We start from the raw sequence: 17,336 nt of genomic DNA on the forward strand, positions 1-17,336 counted from the left end.
ATGCAAACGAGGAGCAGTGTCACTCGAGCGGCATATATGACTTTACTTTGTGCCCGTCAAGCACGATGAGGTCAGGGCTCATGCTGCGGTGTCAGATTGCGGTGAGGATTTTGAGACACCACAAATAGGTTTGCAAACGAGATCCAACACAAAATCGCCAGGGACAGAGAGACACGCCAACAAAAACAACCCCTTGGGAGCCAACCGCTTACGTTTAGCGGCTGTGTGCCCTGCATAATGCAGCGAGGCCAGCCTCTTCTCGGCAACAGGCGGTCGGGTCTAGCCCCGTGAGGGGTCCATTACGGTAGAAAAAAAAACCCTTGGCTTTTTGGGTGCGGAATCGCTTGCGGAAACTTTGTCTGCCAAATTTCGGCTATTCTATACGAGTGGGTTTTTCTCTCTCTCTTTCTTTTCCCTGTTACCCCCAAGCCCCTCCCCATGTTCCATCCTCTTTATTTACATACATACCATACTCTCGGCTCTGACAAAAAGGATCCTCTTTGTTTGCTGCAAAACGATGTCATAGTGCTGCCCAGCTGGTGGGGTATCTGGCAGGGTGCAGAGCTACAGCTTCTTATTCGTTCATTATTGTGTGATACTTCAATCCGCCTGCTTTTGGGGCATCTCCTTTAAAGTGATAGTCTCTTCTCATATGACGAAAACCTGTCATCATTTTATCCAACTGTTTTACAATCTCTCCTAAAGGTAACGTTGTGCAATTGGTACTCCATCCATAGGGCGGGTCGGCACCCACAATCCACGTGCAAACCAAGTTTGAGATGGAGGCTTTTGTTCTTCTTTTTTTTCTTTTTTAGTTTTTTCTCTGGGCCTCGTGGACCCTTAAAGCTAGAACATAAGAAGCTGAACAAAAGAGTCAAGCCACATGACAAAGATGGATGTTGACCCAAAGAATCAGTCAGCCTGTGTTCAAGCTCGACAAAAAAGAAAGGACCGGACCGATGTGCTCCCAACACGGGCATGCTTCTTTGTCTTCCAGGTTCGTCGGCAGGTTTCCATTTCTCTCCATGCATCATTACCCGTGATATTGCATTCTGCGATGTAATGCTGGCTAGCTTCCCTCCCTTTGCTGGCGCCCCGTGGTGAGCTTCAAAAATCTTGCTTACAGATTTTGGACCAATCGTCAGTTTTGAAGCAACGAACCCCACCGGCTAGAAGGGGGGAAATGCGACTATTTGTCGTTTTTCGTTGGCTCTTTTCTATGCCAAGAAAGAGCCAAGAAAAGATGCACTCTGACCTCATTGTGCATACCCATCAAGGCACCGAATTGTCGTCACTGGCACTTTCCCATCTTCCTTGCTCATCGCTTTTTTTTTTTTTTTTTTTTTAGCAGTTCCTTTCCCCCTGGCATAATGGATCCGGGGTGGACTCTTTCAATCAGCTTCAATCCCACTCACTACGTAGAATACGGCCAAGTCGTCTTAGCCTTGGGTATTACGGCATTTGGTGCAGCTCTGATTTCCAAATAGAGGCACGACACAAGTCATTCACTTGCAGATGGGGAGGGGGCCTTTGTGCGGAAACTATTATCTGCATTGCAACACGGTTATGACAAAAATATGTTGTACTATGGTATAGTCCGCAAGGACAAAAACATCACCATTCAAACCTTCAAACAAACACAGCCTTTTTTTTTTTGAAACAGATGGAACAAAGTCACATTGGTTTGTTGCATGCTAAGCCTTAACCGCGTTTGTGTATTGCCCTGCATTTCGAATAGCCCGACCCTTTATGGATACGCGTCCAACCACTGTCTTACTCTCGTATTCTGTCTGACGGCAGACGCAGGGTCGAAGAGAGAAAAAAAAAGCCTAAGCCAGAACAAGTAAAGAAAAAAAAGACAACTGCGCTTCTCAAGCCGGCAGACCCCTAGCCACATACGTCAAGACGCCGAAAGGGAGAGTGGGGGACGGGAGAAGGGAAGGAGAAACCAAGAGTGACGATGGCAAGGGGGGTGTGTGCCGAGGCCTCAGGTCTAGACTTTTTTTGCTTGCGCTTTTCTTTCTTCCCGCAAGAAGGCCAGCATTTCAAGCCGTCTCATTATCATATTACAATCGGGTTAATTGCATTCCGACGAACCTCGATTTTGCGAAAGCAGGAACGGTGGGAATGGCTTCTCTTTCTTTAGTACAAAAAAAAGGGTTCCGTTTTTCCGTCCGTCTTGCGTTAAGCAAATTATGGCCCCTAAACCACAACCTGCTGGCTTGAGCTTTTCCGTCTTTTGACGCCGGCGGGTAGCGCACATTTGTCGGTAATTTGTACAACGTCGCAAATTTAAAAAGAATTGATATATGTGGCAAAACTGGTTCATTTTAGAAACTTCAGTAGAAATATGTTTACCGCCTTCCTAGGGTTTTGCTGTCGGAACAAGCCGAACAGGGAGAAACAAGGTGTGGCAAAACAATACGAGACTCGTGCGTGCAGTTCGGGTACAATTAAGGATCATTCTGATGGAAGCTTAATTCTAGGCTTTGGGGATGGATGCCAGAGAGAAACAGTCGCTGACAGGTAAAACCCCACATGGCGGCACTGGAAAGACAGGGTAGGTAAGCGCGAATTTCTCAACAGTCTCAAAGTATGGTTCGGTTCCATTCGATTTTGACGGCAAGCGACAGTCTCAACCCTCAGACTACGACGATTAGGCAATGCTTGCTTGCAGTTTATTTTTCACTACCGGATGCCATTCCGCAAGTCTAGACCAGCTCTTTGGAAACGTCTGGACGAGCAAGCGGATCCGGCAAATTTCAGGAATACGAAAACGGAAGAAAGCTCGACAGTTATGGTGCCGTGCACGCACAACAAAACGGTCCACGTCGATGGCTTTTTTTTTTTAGGGGGACAGTAAACACACTCCCCAAGCTATACTAGCTCAAACCTCTTTTGTTTTGCTCTGAGCAACCTCAGCTAGGTCTAGAATTAAGAAATAACCTTGCCGAACAGACGTGGAAGAATCTCAGCCGCATCCCCTTGAAAGAAGAAATCCTCATCCCGCAAGCCCTCGGCGACGGCCGGGTCCGGGTTGACCACCACGACCACCGCTCCGTGCCTCATAGTCTCGTGCAGGTACCTCGGGGCGGGGGGCAGGACTGCCGCCGTCCCGACCACCAGCGCCACGTCGACGGCGGGCTTCCTGGCCACGAAGTCATCCACGTCGGCGAGAGCCTGGCGGTTGGGCTGGACGGTCGGCCGCACTAGGTGCTTTCCGCACGCGGCACAGTGTGGAAACCTAGAGGGCTCCAGATCCGGTACGGCGAGCGTCGGGTCCGTGAGCCAGCGCGGCGGCTCGTCGCTTTCTGAGACGAGCGATGGGCAGGGTCGGTCCGTGGTGCTGGTCCGCCGGACCGCCGAGCACGTGGATGTGTCGGTGCAGACAAGCGCCATGTTGGAGCCAAAGGCGGCACGTAAGGACTCGGGTGGGTAGCCCGCGCGTACGAGCAGATCATCCAGGCTTAGGTTCAGGCACATGAGCTCGAAGCCGGGCAGAGATGAGGCCGCCGATTCCCCATCTTTTGTGGGCGGGGCGGCTGTTGTAGATGACGAGGTTTGGGGATGGCGGTGTCTCGCCAGGCTTGCAAGGGCCTTGTGTGCGGCGTTGGGTGAAGCCCCCGCAGTGAGGTGGTGTCGCCAGGCGTAGTAGAGCCATACCATCTCCAAGTCCGTTCTGTTTGTTGGCTCCGAAACTGCCGCTGTCTTTCGCTGCCACAACCCACCGGGGCCTCGCATCGTAGGTAGGCCTGAGGGTGCTGCGAGACCTGCGCCGAGGATCGCTAACATTCGTCCCCGACCACCCTTGCCATCCTTGCTTTTGCTTACGATTCCAGCGAGCAGATCCTGGAACTCTTCGATGGATGATTTGGGCGCCATGCTCACTTTGTTGTGCCGTGACGTTCGAGGGTTGTAGGCGCCTGACGATAATGGTAAACCACCCGGGGTTACCCTAGTCTAGGAAGACGAAAAGCTCGCTTGGAGCTTCACCCACCCCCCGGCCTTGTTTGATTTGGAATTTTAAAGAGAGGGACTCGATTCGCAGACATGACAAGATGGGATATGCCGCTTTCTCGGAAGCGCCAAATTGCGGGGGTTATGCTCAGAAAAGTGTCTTGCAAAGTCTAATCACGTGAGCCCACTTATACTTTTCCCACCACCATGAATATGACCCCTTCTGTCGGATCAAAGTCAAAACCGAAAAAGAAAAGAAAAGAAAAAAAAGAAAGAAAAGTCAAGTAAGTGCCATATGTTAAAACGGTATGATGATCATGCCGCAGTAGAGATATTCTAGGAAACAGCGCCACCCTTTCCCAACTTCAATTATTTTACGCATTAAGCCAGAATAACCACCCGTTTAACCTGACCCCACGAACTGCGATTATTAGCGCATCGTCACTGGGTATTTATATTGGTTAATACTCTAGAAAATTCCTCCGTTTACTTTTTTCTCCACATCCAAAGATTTTAGCCACCGCAGGCTTAGTTGCAGTGTCCCCAGTTCTTCTGGCACCAGTTGTCGGCACCACAAAAGTCCTCGCCAGTGCCTATAGTAAGTTACAAAAATTGCAAAGTGTCAGCTTTTCTTTCTATTTTTGTTTGCATTCGCGCTCAAGCTTTACAGAGCGCAAACATCAACAAGATATAGAATGTGGGGCCCTGGGAGAAAGAAGAAGAAAAAAAGCATACCGCAGAAGTTGCTGCCGCTGCAGCAAAGCCCAGTCGCACACTTCTTGTTCACGATAGGACCGCAGGTCTCGCCGCCCTGCGCAATTCCGGGAGCGCTGACTGGCAGGGGCGGCTTGGCCATGCCGAGCAGACAGTTTCCGAAGCCGGGCTGGCAGCCCGTGCCGCAGTACATAGCCTCGTCCTGGATCTGCATTTTGGGGGCCGGTGGTGTCAGCTGATCTGCTCATAAACTCGCCCTTACAGCTTGGTATATATCTTCTCTTCTGCTGAAAAAAAAAAAAAAAAAAAAAAACAGCGAGATGGAAGGAGAACAAGGGTAGAAAAGAGCTGCTTACGTCGTTCTTGGGGCCTGTTTAGACAAGAAATGATGAGTCTGTCAGTATATTTGCCCAGTCCCGATTTCCCCAAGGAGAAGTACAATCTGCGAGCTTTTACAACTCACCGCAGTGTCCCGCCGAGCTGCAGCAGCGGTAAAAGTACCCATTGGTTCCGGCGCCGGGGCAGGTGATGCCGTCCGAGTCTTTGCCGCAGACGTCGATGTGTGGGACCTGCATCATGAACGTCGCCTGAGACCCAGAGGCTGAAGTGGTTGACGAAGTCGCAGTGACTGGAGTCCTGGAAGAGGTCACCAGAGTCGTGGCGCCATTGGTTTTCGCCTTTGGTTATTTTTTCCCCCGCGATTAGTGTGCAGTTCTGAAAAGTCATAGCAAAGAGTTATAGTATCAGTCCCTTCTCACCTTGCAGCTAGATCCCTGACCCGAGAATTCGGGCTTGCACGTGGCCGGGTCGCAATGGGCGGCGGTGGTGTCGCACTAGAGCATTCGGAAGGGCATGTCAGCGGGCGACAAGGTTGACGAAAAGAACTCGTAGAAACTGAAAGCTGCTTCTTCGAGAGTATTGACGACGGCTACTCACCCATCCATACTGGCTGCAGCAGCTCCCAGCGGCGCAGACCTTGTTCTTGTACTTGGGACCGCAGTTCTGGGCCAGAACGGCGGTGGCCGCGAGGAAGATGGAGATGAGAACGGGGCGCATTTTTATGGTTTTGGAGGCGGAGTTTCAGAAATGAGCGACGTGGAATGATAGACTAAAGAGTGGGTGAATATAGAACAAGAATGAATGACTGGTAGTTGGTTGGGATGATGAACAATGGAAGCTTCTAAGAGATCGCCAAGTCTTCTACCGTTGTCTTATACTCGTTTTTCTGTTTCTTGCCAAGACACCAACCGGATCCTCCCATAGAATCGAGCAACAAACAATAGTGTATATCTTGCAAAAGGCGTGATAATATCGCCTTCTGTAACGGCCCTAACGCTCAGCTGAAAGACCCAGATTTTGGCGGGTTGGGGAACATAGCGTTCTTGGGTGGGCGAATGGTTGAGGACGAGAATTCCAGACCCCGTCGACTTTCTGTGATCAAGATGGAGCTCTGTTTGTGCGCTTAGCAGCTAGTAGACCCTGTATTTTGTTGGGAAGGGAGTCTAAGGTGAACGCGAGACAGACAGGTTTGACACTCTCTATTTGCGCTCAGATGTTACTTGAACCAAAACCCGACTACTTATTTTAGTCATAGGGCTCGGTACTTCAGCTAGCACTTGTGGCCTGATGGCAACTTCCGGATCACCGCTGTCATTGCAGGAGTCGCTCTAGCTTGCAGTCGGATGCCGCAATCTGAGTCCTGCTCGCTTTGTGATTGGGTTGGAACAGACGATTTAGTGATGTGATATTGAAGTCGCCCCTGGGCTGCCTAACAGACTGAATTGAATGTAAGCACGGTTCAGGGGTCCTTTTGAGGCTGTGGGATACAATTTCGCAGGGCTGAGTAGGGTGTTAATGATTGCTTTCTTTATCAAATTCGTCAAGTGCCAGTCATAGGCTGAAATAAAAACAATATTGCGTTAAGTTTTGGTAATAGGTAGATCAACCGCCGCAAAGGCTTGTTTTCACGACTTCAAAAGCCAAGCCTCGTGTTTTTTTTTCTTGGTCGCCTGCTTTGTGACTGGAATGGCGACCAAGAGCAACAGATCAAGCTCCAGCTACCGTGCTAGCTACCCAGGTGCCAAGATTACAAGTCTACTAGCATCTTCAGTGGCTTTCATCCAGGGAACAATTCCTTTCTCTTGGCAAGCGCCGTTTCCTGGCCATGATTCTTGATAAAAATACAGCCTACACATTGTGACCATTCCACAATGAGGACTGTAATTACAACCGCGACCCAAAAACAAGGCTATAGCTGAAATTGATGCTGCTTCCGCACATAAAAGTGCCATCGATACTCGGGGAGCCAAGCGGTGCGCCTGGCGGCTTGTAGTTGCACACGGTAAAGTACGGCGGCTGGCCCTGTACGTTTTGGAGCCCGCACTGACGCGAAGAGCAGTCCACGGTCGCGCAGCCCACCTCCGCCGTCGACGTCCAGATCAGTTGAGAAAAGTGGCCCCAGCGGCTAAAGTCGACGAGATCAGGCTCGCTGCCGTACCACGTGTAGTTAGCACACCTAGGGGTTGTAGAACGTGTCCGTCACCACGATGCCCATCTGGTTTTCCGGCACGCCGGCTACAATGTTTTGCCCGTAATCGCCGCTGTCCGCCGTTGTGTTGTGCTGGAAGATGCACGTTTCGGCGATGGACTGCGCGGTGCCGGCGAGGGAGTCGGACCAGGCCAGGGCCGGGGCGCTGTGGTTTGCACGGTGGGCGTCGTGGTGACGGATGATTGTGCGGACGTAGGGGGTCTGGGTTTCGACCATGGTGTTGGTTGTGGTGGAGGTGGATGTTGTGATTGTGCTCGAGGTGGTAGCGGTAATAGTGGTGCTCGTGGTAAGCGCCGTGCTTGTCGTCACGGAGGTTACTGAAACTATCACAGTCACAGATGATGGCGGCAAAGTCGACGGGCTTGCGCTGGTGCTGGTAGGAAACCCACCAATGCCTGGAGGCACATGCTAGAAGGGACCCAGTTGTCACCAAGAGGCGTAAGACGACATCGTCAGCGGCCGAGTTGGGATCCTCGCGGAACCAACAGCCATCTTTATCCTGAGCTGAAGTTAGTGAGAAAGCCAAGGAAATGAAAGTACCAAGTACAAATAACCTTTGAGTATCCAGGGAACACAGTGAAAAGAGCGTCGAGAAGAGCATGTTGATGGCAACCTAATAGCAAGATTTCACGGTATATTCTACTCCGGTAAGATATTCGCCAGGAAGCAATCCTGGCGGAGTCACAATTTTCCCAATGCGATTTCCAGCATGTACCTCTCGCATTTGTGGATTGAAGGGAATGAACGTAGGAAGGTAGATGAGGGCCAAGTTCGAATGTCTCGATATGCATGTATGTATGTACCTAGCCTAGTCCATAGACTTTGATCGCGCGTTCGCCCGCGAAAGGACCAATATAAAGTGAGCTCATGACAGTTTGTAGGTTTGATAGAGCGTCTCATTGACGATGAGTATGTGCTCGCTAAGACGTTCGTCTCCACTGTCATATGTGTCAGCTTCAGAAGAGAAATATTGGATTAGGGAGGGTTTACGAGCTCAGATGTCCCCAACAGTTCCACGATGCCTGGCATTACTTGGTTGCTAGTTCTAGAGGCAGTGTGAAGCAGTAGCTCAATGCCAAGCAACTGGACCTCCTTAGGCAGGTTTTCGGAACGAGGTTGTACATGCCTACGTTGTATTTGAACATTAATCGTCAGTCTCTGCGTCTTTGCAATCTCTAGAGTTTGTGGATTTCTTTTGTTTTCTTCTTCTTTTTTTTTCTGAAGCGAAATGGCACTTGCAGATTGTGGTTGAGCAAGTTGTGTGGCCCAGAGAAGGTATATGATATGATATGAGATTAGATGTCTGAAAGTTATTAAATATCAGATTGTGAGACAGACCACCTTCGCCGAAATGTGCACCGTGAAGTAGCAGACTTAACGGTGGGCAAAAGTTGATATGAGGAGCTGCAGTGTACACTGCTTTCTTCCATCCTAAGCGGCGATTTTGTGCCCCAAATGGCTGTGGCTTTTTTTTCGTGAAAATTGAATGAAGCCAAAGGATTCTAAAAGTCCGAAACAAAGGCTGCAGAAACCACTCATTTGTGGCGTCGTTACTAGTTCAGGGGCAAAACAGCAATCGATAGCAAATTCAGGACGGAAGGTACCTTAGCTGCAAGTGGCGGAGAATACGATTGCCAACCCTCCAGTCCTTCTTTCCATCTTGGAGACGCCACTGTGACACGACTGCTCGTGTTGGTTGACCTTGCCATGGTAGATGGGCCAACCTTTTCTTGGTCAGCAAATGCGTGCGACCAGCAGGTGCATGCGAAAGGGTGGGTGGGTTGCTCAAACTCGGAAAACATGTCTCAATTCTCCAGATCCAGGCCAGATCCTAGGGTACCTAGGGAATCAGCTGCAGATGTGAAAAGGTACTGCCCACTGGGTACCTTCTGTTGTCCTCAGTCCACTACCAAACCTCGACCTGTTTTTCAGCTTGGCTTCCCGTCGAAGAGTCTCGGGTGAGGACATCTCCAAGTCAGCGGACGGACTATCAACAGGAATTTCCGCAAACAACTGCTGTCGATTTTACATTCAATACATGACCTGTTTTTCCGTGCTTCTGGTCTGAAAAGCAGAAATTATTTTGTCCCAGATACGACTGGTGAACAAGTTCAAAATGCCATGGCTACATCAGCATCAGCCAATGTCATCATGCATTCCAATCGCCATCGTCACTAGCAAACCATTGAGCTATACACGAAATGGTCAGAAAGGCACTTCTGACTTTGAGTTGCAGATTCTGAGCAACATATGCACTCGCCAATCAATTATTATACGCCAGATATTTTCATCTGCCAGACAGAAACGCAAGCGGCGTCCATTCGGAACTATTGATCGCTCCCAGAATGCCTGGGGGGCATTGTCAATTTGTCTGCAACGCCGGGAAATTATCAAATGCTTTGTGCTCGGACTGTTGCAGGCTAATTCTTGCCCTTCCCTTTCCCCTCACGGATACTCACAGCCCAGCCACTGCAGGTACGGTCAAAGCTGAGAAGCCAGAAAATAGAAGATCGGTGTCACCTGGCTTAGCAGACTAGCATTCACATGCTTTTGATAGCCCCATCCTAAGGATGATTCCACTCGATGAACCAAGATCGATCATCAGCTTCTGGTAAGAACGTCGATCATCAACGCAGCCTCAGCCTCGTACCAGTCAGTCCATCGGAGCTTCGTTCATCATAGCTTCAACTACGGCAGTATTTGCCGTCTTGCAGACCAGTGTACAGTCGTTAAGACAGCGACTCTACTGAAACTGTTATAACCAATAGCCTCTAGGGCTGCAATAGCAACGACGTGTTGTAAATCAAGGCACTCAGCTTGTGCTACAAGAACTTCTACCTAGATCCGTGTGGTACGAGGACCGCGGTCCACCCGGCTCATGAGGTAACATCCGGACCAGGTGAAGCGGACAGCAGGGTGCTCGTATACTTACTCTTTCCTGGCCTTCAAGGCCAGCCCAACAAAAGATCGAGAGTCCATAGAATGGTCAGTTGGTGTCTTTCTGCAGCGTCACGGCTGGGCAAGCTATAGCACACCAAGGTCAGTAAGGTCATGATTTTTGGTCTCACAATAAACCATCTTGGTGGTCTGGTCAGACAAAATTGACGACACATGTCTTGCGCAACAAGCAAACAACGGGCGGATAAAGTGTGAGCTCGGCCGTCCCAGTCCCGAATAATGGTTGGCTTCCTGACTCTCATGGCAAGACAAACATACCCTCTGTGTTGACCCCCATGCTGGCCCAGACGTTGCACGGGCACGACATTGAATAAAGCTTGCTTTCCGGTTCACCCGTTTGCGGACCATAGATGGGTGCCACCCGCATACAACATGGGGTTCAGATGGGCAGGCCGAGTTTGGGCGAGAGGGAGGGAGCCTTGTGCTTGTCACGCCGGTGGACTTTTGTGATCAGATCGAATAGGTGAGTTCCTTTCATTCAATCCCATAGTGAAGTGTTCCTGGAGGTGAGTTTACCTTTAGTTGAGTAGTTACGAATTTTTATTTTTTCTCTTTTTCCTCGCTCTGCTCATATTAAACAAGCAAAGTCATGACCACAGATAATGAAAGTACTGGCAAGATTATGAAGATTGAGGTGACCCTGCCCAATACCTAACCTCGTTGGTGCAGACGCCACCACGGGAAGGGCCTCAGCCCACGGGACAGGCTGGAAAGCCTCGGAGATCAAGATCAAGATTGATGATAGCTGTCTGGCGGGATAACCTCTGGACGGCATTAATCCCTGCAGGCCGAGGCGTGCCTACCCGTCTCCGGTTCCTATCGAAAGCTGAAGTAGATCCCGACGAGTCCAGGCCCAATGTCCGGGCCAAGACACAAATGCGCTCTTCAACAAATAGGCTTGCTATGGGGCCAAGCTCATCAAGGCACGTCAACGACTGACTGACGTACCTAGAAGGAAAGCCCGATCTTGGAGGCTGACTGACTGACTGATAATTTCTCCATGCAAGCCCAGAATACGCCGTCTCACGCGAGCCTTTGTTGCAGATGCCAGGGCAGGTGTACATGGGGGGTGTGGCCATGATCGAAAGATGCATGGCCTCGCGTGGCTGGTTCGGGAGCCACCAGTTCACGCAAGGTGAGCAAGGTATGGTGCATGTGTATCTATCTATTCGAGAAGGACATGTCAATGTACCGGACGGGGCAAAAGGAGCCCATATCCGTCTGACAAAGCCAAGTCGGCATATCCGAGTAGGCGACATGGGATGCTATAAAACCCCCCCCCAAGGCTTCCTCTTCCCCATGGCAGGAGAACACAGCTCCTTTTGAGAGACAGGACCAGAGGATTCTTGATACTCTCGAGCTTCTCTCCAACCCTCCGGCCACTGTCACTCTCACCAAGGGGTCCGTCACTGGTGTTTGTCTGTAGGAAGTCTTACTGTCATCCCCACCTACGCTCGCTCTTATAACACTCGTTTATTCATTGCCCACACCTGGTCTTGTAGCCAGCATGCGCGGTCTCACTCGGATGGCCCTTATGGGCTTGGGGTATGTTCCAACCTTTTCTCCAACTCCTGCTTCACGTTTCCTCCTCTTGTCTTGATTTTTGCCTTTGCGCTTGTGGTGAACCATGTGTCGGGGTTAGGATAAGCTTGTCCTTCCCAAATACATGTACTGCCAACCACAAGTACGCCAGAAACAAGCACCAACAAGCGCCCGGGCGAGCCGAAGACAACTAGGGTCCTCTTCCTCTGTGCTGACACTATATCTTCCTTTACTCACAATACAGCTCTGGCCTGGTACAGGCTGTGCCGCAAGGTTACAACTACGGCACTGTGACCACCACCGTGACCGTGACGGCGTGCGCCTCGACGTGCTTTCCAGGCCCTCCGACCTCGACTCTGTCGTCTGATACGGAGACCCCGACGCTCCCACCGTCGGGCACCACCACTCCTGGTAGCACCATCGAGACGTCTCGTACTGATGCAATCAGCCAGTCCGCCTCATCGAGCTACAGCACCAGCACCGCGCCGCCAGAGACTACCGAGACACTCCCGCCTGGCACGTCTGCCACCTACGGGCCTCCGACCTCTTCCGAGTCCCAGCCACCGGAGACTAGTAGCCCTCCTGGATCCAGCAGCATCCCACCCCCGGCAACTACGAGCACCGATCAGCCGTCAGGCTCGAGCACCTACGGACCTCCCCCGGGCACTACTTCGGCTCCTCCGCCTGATTCCTCGAGCAGCGCCCCGCCCACCTCCAGCGGTTCGTATGGGCCTCCCCCGTCGTCAACTGGTCCTGAGAGCTCGGTCTCAAGCACGGCTCCAGGCACGACCGAGACATCTGCCACGAGCAACGTGTCGTCGTCTAGGTCCTCGACCGCGCCTCCTGAGACCAGCGAGACGTCACCCCCGACAACCGACGCTTCTTCGAGCAGCTACGAATCCTCGACGACTCTGCCTCCGCCAGAGAGCACAAGCACCTACAGCCCGTCTGATTCTGGTTCCCCTCCCACCGAGACGTCAGTGTCGACCAGTCCTCCGGGAAGCAGCACAACCGCACCGCCCGTGACCAGCTGCTACGGATATGGCTGCCAGTCTGGGTCTTCCAGCAGTGAAGCCCCGAGCACGTCATCCACTAGCTCTGACATCACTGTGAGCTCAAACCTGCCTATATCGCCGTCTTACAGCTCGTCAAGCGTCACGTCAGCCAGCTCTTCTACGGAGACAAGCGAGACAGTCCCCGGCACCACTGAGACCTCTGGAACATCGCCCGCGACTTCAGAGACATCGACGTACGGCACCAGCTCAACTGACATCACCACCCGCATCACCATCACGGCAACTGGCACCGTCACCAAGACAGCATCGTCGACACAGGAGACCGGCAGCACGACAGCCAGCACGACAGCCAGCACGACCGATGTGACCACGTCGGCGACTGAGAGCGGAGGCACCTCGACCAGCCCCGAGACCACGCCCGGCACTTCCAGCTCGTACGAGACTGTCAGCACGGGCACGACTACAGGCACTGAGACCTCGGCAACCTACGGAATAAGCTATACTGGCACCCCTACCGGCCCCGAGACGTCTGCTACGTACGGTACCAGCACCACGGGAACGTCCACCGGTCCTGACACTTCTGCCACCTCTGAAACAAGCAGCGTCGGAACCTCGACTGGCCCTGACACTTCCGCGACATACGGCATCAGCTCAACGTTGACGCCGACTGGACCTGAGACGTCCGCTACAGATGCTATCAGCAGCACCGGGACCTCGACTGGGCCTGCTACCTCGGCGACTTACGGCACTGTGAGCACCGAGTCGTCGACGGACCTGACGTCCACCAAGACAAAGTGCACTAAACGCACCACTACCACCGGCACCACAACCGGTCCCGCCAGCTCCGGGACCTCGGTTACTGAGACCGGTGCCACGAGCATCAGCAGCAGCGCCGCGTCTTCCACGTACGGAACCGGCTCTACCGGAGTTGAGACTTCAACGACGGCCGCCACTTCGCCTGCCACCAGCTACGGAGGCAGCACCACCACCTCCTCCACTAGCGAGTCCCCAACGACCGCATCAGGCTCTTCATCCACGACTGGTGGCGGCTACGGCTCTTCTACTACCACAGGCGGATCAGAGACCTCGGGTGCCCTGCCAGTCTCCTCGGCCACTTCCTCCGCAGGCTACAGCAGCAGCACCAGCGCCTCTAGCGAGTCTTCGACAACCGCATCAGGCTCTCCATCCACGACTGGCGGTGGCTATGGTCCTCCCACTACCACAGGCGGATCGGAGACCTCTGGGGCTCTGCCAGTCTCCTCGGCCACTTCCTCCGCAGCCAGCAGCACCGAGACTGGCAGCGAGTCATCCACCTACTACACCACAGCCACCGGCAGCGCTTCCTCGTCGTACGGCCCGTCGTCCATCACGGAGTCGCAGCCCCCGGCAACGAGCAGCGGCGGCGGCTACCCGCCCATTCCGACCACATCGCCGAGCACCTTTGTGACCCAGACGTCGGCTGCCGAGCCCATTGGTAGCACCAGCAGCACCAGCTCCGACGCTGTGACCACCACCACAGGCTACGGACCGGGTTCCTCGACCTCGACCTCGCAGGCCGCCACGACCACCCCCTGGAGCCCGCCCGGATACGGTGGCTACCCCGGGTACGGGTACAAGCGCTGGGCGAAGCGTAACGTTGTCCTTGCTTAAGATCTTTGCTAGGTTGTGAGGCCTAGTCGATGTTGTTGAAAGGGGAGGCTGTTTGGCGTGGGATTTCAGGGGAAGGAAGCTTTCGTGAAAAGGAATAGACTGTGGTATGGTTGGTTATTGGTAATAAGTTGACTGTTTCCCCTCTTTTTGAAAGCAGCCAACGTGGAATTTTAGTTTTTAGATTCTCGACGCTCCTTGATCGACCTTTTTTTTTCTGTTTCTATAGCCTTCTCTTCTGCGGTGGAGATGTTGGATACGTCAGTTTTTGGCTTGGTGGCCATTCTCTCCTTTATTGATCATAAATTCCATATGTCCATGTTATCCAAACCAAAACACAGACTAGCTGAATGTGGGCATAGCCAAATACGACAGAAGAAGTTAGTGACTGTTGGTGTTACTTCAGAAAATGCATGGGTGGGCCTCCATCTTGAAAGTTTTCGGTGCCGTGTTTTGCACCAACTAGGGGACTCAGTATGTTTCCAAAGTAAGCTTAAAGTCAGGTAGTGGATTGTACGAAGTAGAATGGCATGCCGTGCGCATTGTCGAAGAGGGCAAAGGAGGAGACACAAGCGTGATTATGTCCAGATCCTGATGGACGACTTGTCAGTCAAAATCTCCATTCAAACCCCTGTTCGCCAAGCACTTTAAACTGCTGCCTGGAACCGCGAGTTCGGTTCGCTCAAGCGCTCCCCCCGTGTCCCCCCTCCGCAGCCTGACCAATTTGCTGTTTGTACTTTGTAATTTCGTACATTTGTCTCTGCTCCATGCAGTCGCACTCAAACTGTCACCACAAGTACCAGTTGCTGACGCAGCACAGACTACGCCGCCAGTTGGTTGTTGACCTCTCAGCAGCCTTTTCTGGAGACGGGCCATTGGAGGTTTCAGCTTGGGAGTCCCTTCTCCTCATTGGATTGACGGAGCCAATCGGCGGTGGCGGCCAGTTGTCTGTCGCGTCCAACGGGGCGCCCTTCCGCCATTCAACTGTCGGTCGCGTCGACGGTTGTTTGGATGGCCTATGTGCCACAACTGCGCATTGTGAATATCACGGTTGCATCAAGGGCATGGCATGAACCGCTTGAAGAATCGGTCGATCTTCAGTCATAGGCCCAAACTGACCCGCCAATGGCCTAGATGCCACCATGAGAAAGACAATGAGAGCAATCATGGGGGCGCGGGCCACGGCTCCTGTGTTGCCGTCCTCGGAGAACACAGCGGTTAGCGACATGGCACGGGGATTTAGCAGCTTGGCTCCGGCAGCAGCAACACCAACAAGGCCGCAGCTGTCGACGCAATCGTCCAGTGCTGATGCAAGCAAACAGACGGATCCGGGGATGGACCCCCGCTCACGGCTGCCTCGCGAAGAATTGGAGGCTCTTGATAAGCCGGTTATCAACGGATGGTACATAGCAAAGGTTGTTTTGAGGGTGTCGACCACGGGTTTTGCTGTGACCATGGTGCCGGTACAAATTAACCGGCAACCCTGGATGTCTATTTCCTATCCGGATATATGGTCATTTATTAACGACGTCCTCCAATACGTGCTTGTAAGTGTTCCCGACAGGATGTCAACCCGGCCAGTTGTACAGCAATGCTTGTGAGGGAGGGACATAGGCTAACGTGACGTATCCCACAAGGCCGCTGTGATCATGAGTTGGAACAGTGCCGAGTTTATCACCATGTGTTTCCGCAAAGGCCGCGGAATCTCCGCCAAGGCCCATATATTCCTCGACGCGTTCATATTTCTCCTTGCCTTGGCTGCTGTTGGGTACCAAATATTTATTTTATTTCTTCACAATTACGCAGACCTGGCGTATTATCAGGCGGCGATACCCCTAACTGCATTGTCAAGGTCAGTAATCAACCCCCCCTGGGTCAATCGCATCAAGTCCAACTAACCCAAGTGATGTGAAACAGTCTTTTCCACTTTATACTTTCCATACGCGGTTGTATCGATAATGCCTTTATGGGTTCAACACCTCGTATAATGTACCTGATTACTGGAGAGCCCGTCGTTGTTCTGCCAGGACGGCGCGCCCCACGACCAACGCATGAGGCCGATACTCGTGATGTCGAGATGAACGTCCGAAGCAGTGCTGCCTTCCAGAGCACGACACAAACGGCAATGACGCCACTCAGCCCCGACGTTGAGTCAGCACAGAGAGCAATATCGCCTACATTGCCTCCAAACACAGCTAACTCTCCGAGTACAAGTCATCCTGTGCTGCCAACGTTGAACACAGAAATGGACCGCGGTGATGCACCACCCTGGACTCCAAGCCCACACGTTGCCACGGCCGATGCGCCATCCCCAGAAACAATGGCGGTCGCAACGGCCTTGGCGGCAGATGGGTTTCGAGATCATGCTTCACCTGTCACCGTAGGAATGCCGGCGGGTCGAAACATGTCACCAGTGTCATCGCCGTCGACTTCTCCTGCAGCAGCGACGCCAGGTAGACGTCAAAGACACAAAATCAGCACCGATGGGAGCCGGCCAAGGAGGAAGCCAGTTCCACGACGGAAAGGAACTCACTATGCCGATCCATGGGGAGCCCCTGGGCCCGATTACGAGCCAGACGAGGCCGAGAAGCTGCGTGCCGAGAGAGGCGAAAGACAGGCGCAGTGGATGTCGCTAGAGGGCATGGGCATGGGAAGCGGCGTGTCTGCAGCGAGGCAGAGGCTGGGTAGTGTTGAAGAGCCCAAATCACATGAGCGTGCCGGCAGTGACGCGGACCGGACAAAGTTGCCGCCAGTACCAAGCCAACGTGACAGTTTACAAGCTGCCGATGCTGTCGCTCCTGTCGTAGATGGAAGCAGCTTTAGACAGACAACCTCCTAATGATAACTTGTATATGATGCATGATAACGCTTCGGATGGCAGGGGGCCGCATTCCGTGTCAGTCGGATGAGTATCAAGATCGAAATGGTGAAAATTTCCTGTTTGATAGTCCAAC

At 52.5% G+C, this 17,336-nt stretch overlaps 6 protein-coding genes across 6 annotated transcripts; 3 read left to right on the forward strand and 3 right to left on the reverse strand.

The window, feature by feature from the left end:
- Positions 1–2,729: 2,729 nt before the first annotated feature.
- MGG_06770 (uncharacterized protein) lies at positions 2,730–4,112 on the reverse strand. The gene has a single exon (XM_003709438.1). The coding sequence runs from the start codon at positions 3,880–3,882 to the stop codon at positions 2,935–2,937; it is 948 nt and encodes a 315-aa protein (XP_003709486.1). The 5' UTR covers positions 3,883–4,112; the 3' UTR covers positions 2,730–2,934.
- Positions 4,113–4,485: 373 nt separating this feature from the next.
- MGG_06771 (uncharacterized protein) lies at positions 4,486–5,727 on the reverse strand (the record flags this gene model as incomplete). Its single annotated transcript, XM_003709439.1, has 6 exons — positions 4,486–4,550; positions 4,693–4,879; positions 5,028–5,041; positions 5,135–5,348; positions 5,430–5,504; positions 5,608–5,727. The coding sequence occupies 6 exons, from the start codon at positions 5,725–5,727 to the stop codon at positions 4,486–4,488; spliced, it is 675 nt and encodes a 224-aa protein (XP_003709487.1).
- A 1,031-nt stretch (positions 5,728–6,758) lies between these two features.
- On the reverse strand, positions 6,759–7,711 carry MGG_06772 (uncharacterized protein; the record flags this gene model as incomplete). The annotated part of the gene is made up of 3 exons (XM_003709440.1): positions 6,759–7,159; positions 7,203–7,627; positions 7,706–7,711. 3 exons carry the CDS (start codon positions 7,709–7,711, stop codon positions 6,895–6,897), a joined length of 696 nt encoding a protein of 231 aa, XP_003709488.1. The 3' UTR covers positions 6,759–6,894.
- A 217-nt stretch (positions 7,712–7,928) lies between these two features.
- MGG_16166 (uncharacterized protein) lies at positions 7,929–8,198 on the forward strand (the record flags this gene model as incomplete). Its single annotated transcript, XM_003709441.1, has 2 exons — positions 7,929–8,010; positions 8,101–8,198. The coding sequence occupies 2 exons, from the start codon at positions 7,929–7,931 to the stop codon at positions 8,196–8,198; spliced, it is 180 nt and encodes a 59-aa protein (XP_003709489.1).
- A 3,313-nt stretch (positions 8,199–11,511) lies between these two features.
- Positions 11,512–14,385, forward strand: MGG_06773 (uncharacterized protein; the record flags this gene model as incomplete). Its single annotated transcript, XM_003709442.1, has 2 exons — positions 11,512–11,722; positions 11,964–14,385. Exons 1-2 carry the CDS (start codon positions 11,685–11,687, stop codon positions 14,383–14,385), a joined length of 2,460 nt encoding a protein of 819 aa, XP_003709490.1. The 5' UTR covers positions 11,512–11,684.
- A 750-nt stretch (positions 14,386–15,135) lies between these two features.
- MGG_06775 (uncharacterized protein) lies at positions 15,136–17,334 on the forward strand. Its single transcript, XM_003709443.1, has 3 exons — positions 15,136–15,929; positions 16,020–16,234; positions 16,300–17,334. The coding sequence occupies exons 1-3, from the start codon at positions 15,525–15,527 to the stop codon at positions 17,219–17,221; spliced, it is 1,542 nt and encodes a 513-aa protein (XP_003709491.1). The 5' UTR covers positions 15,136–15,524; the 3' UTR covers positions 17,222–17,334.
- Positions 17,335–17,336: the final 2 nt, after the last annotated feature.

Source organism: Pyricularia oryzae, chromosome 1 (genome assembly GCF_000002495.2).
Source record: "Pyricularia oryzae 70-15 chromosome 1, whole genome shotgun sequence".
Lineage (NCBI taxonomy): Eukaryota > Fungi > Ascomycota > Sordariomycetes > Magnaporthales > Pyriculariaceae > Pyricularia > Pyricularia oryzae.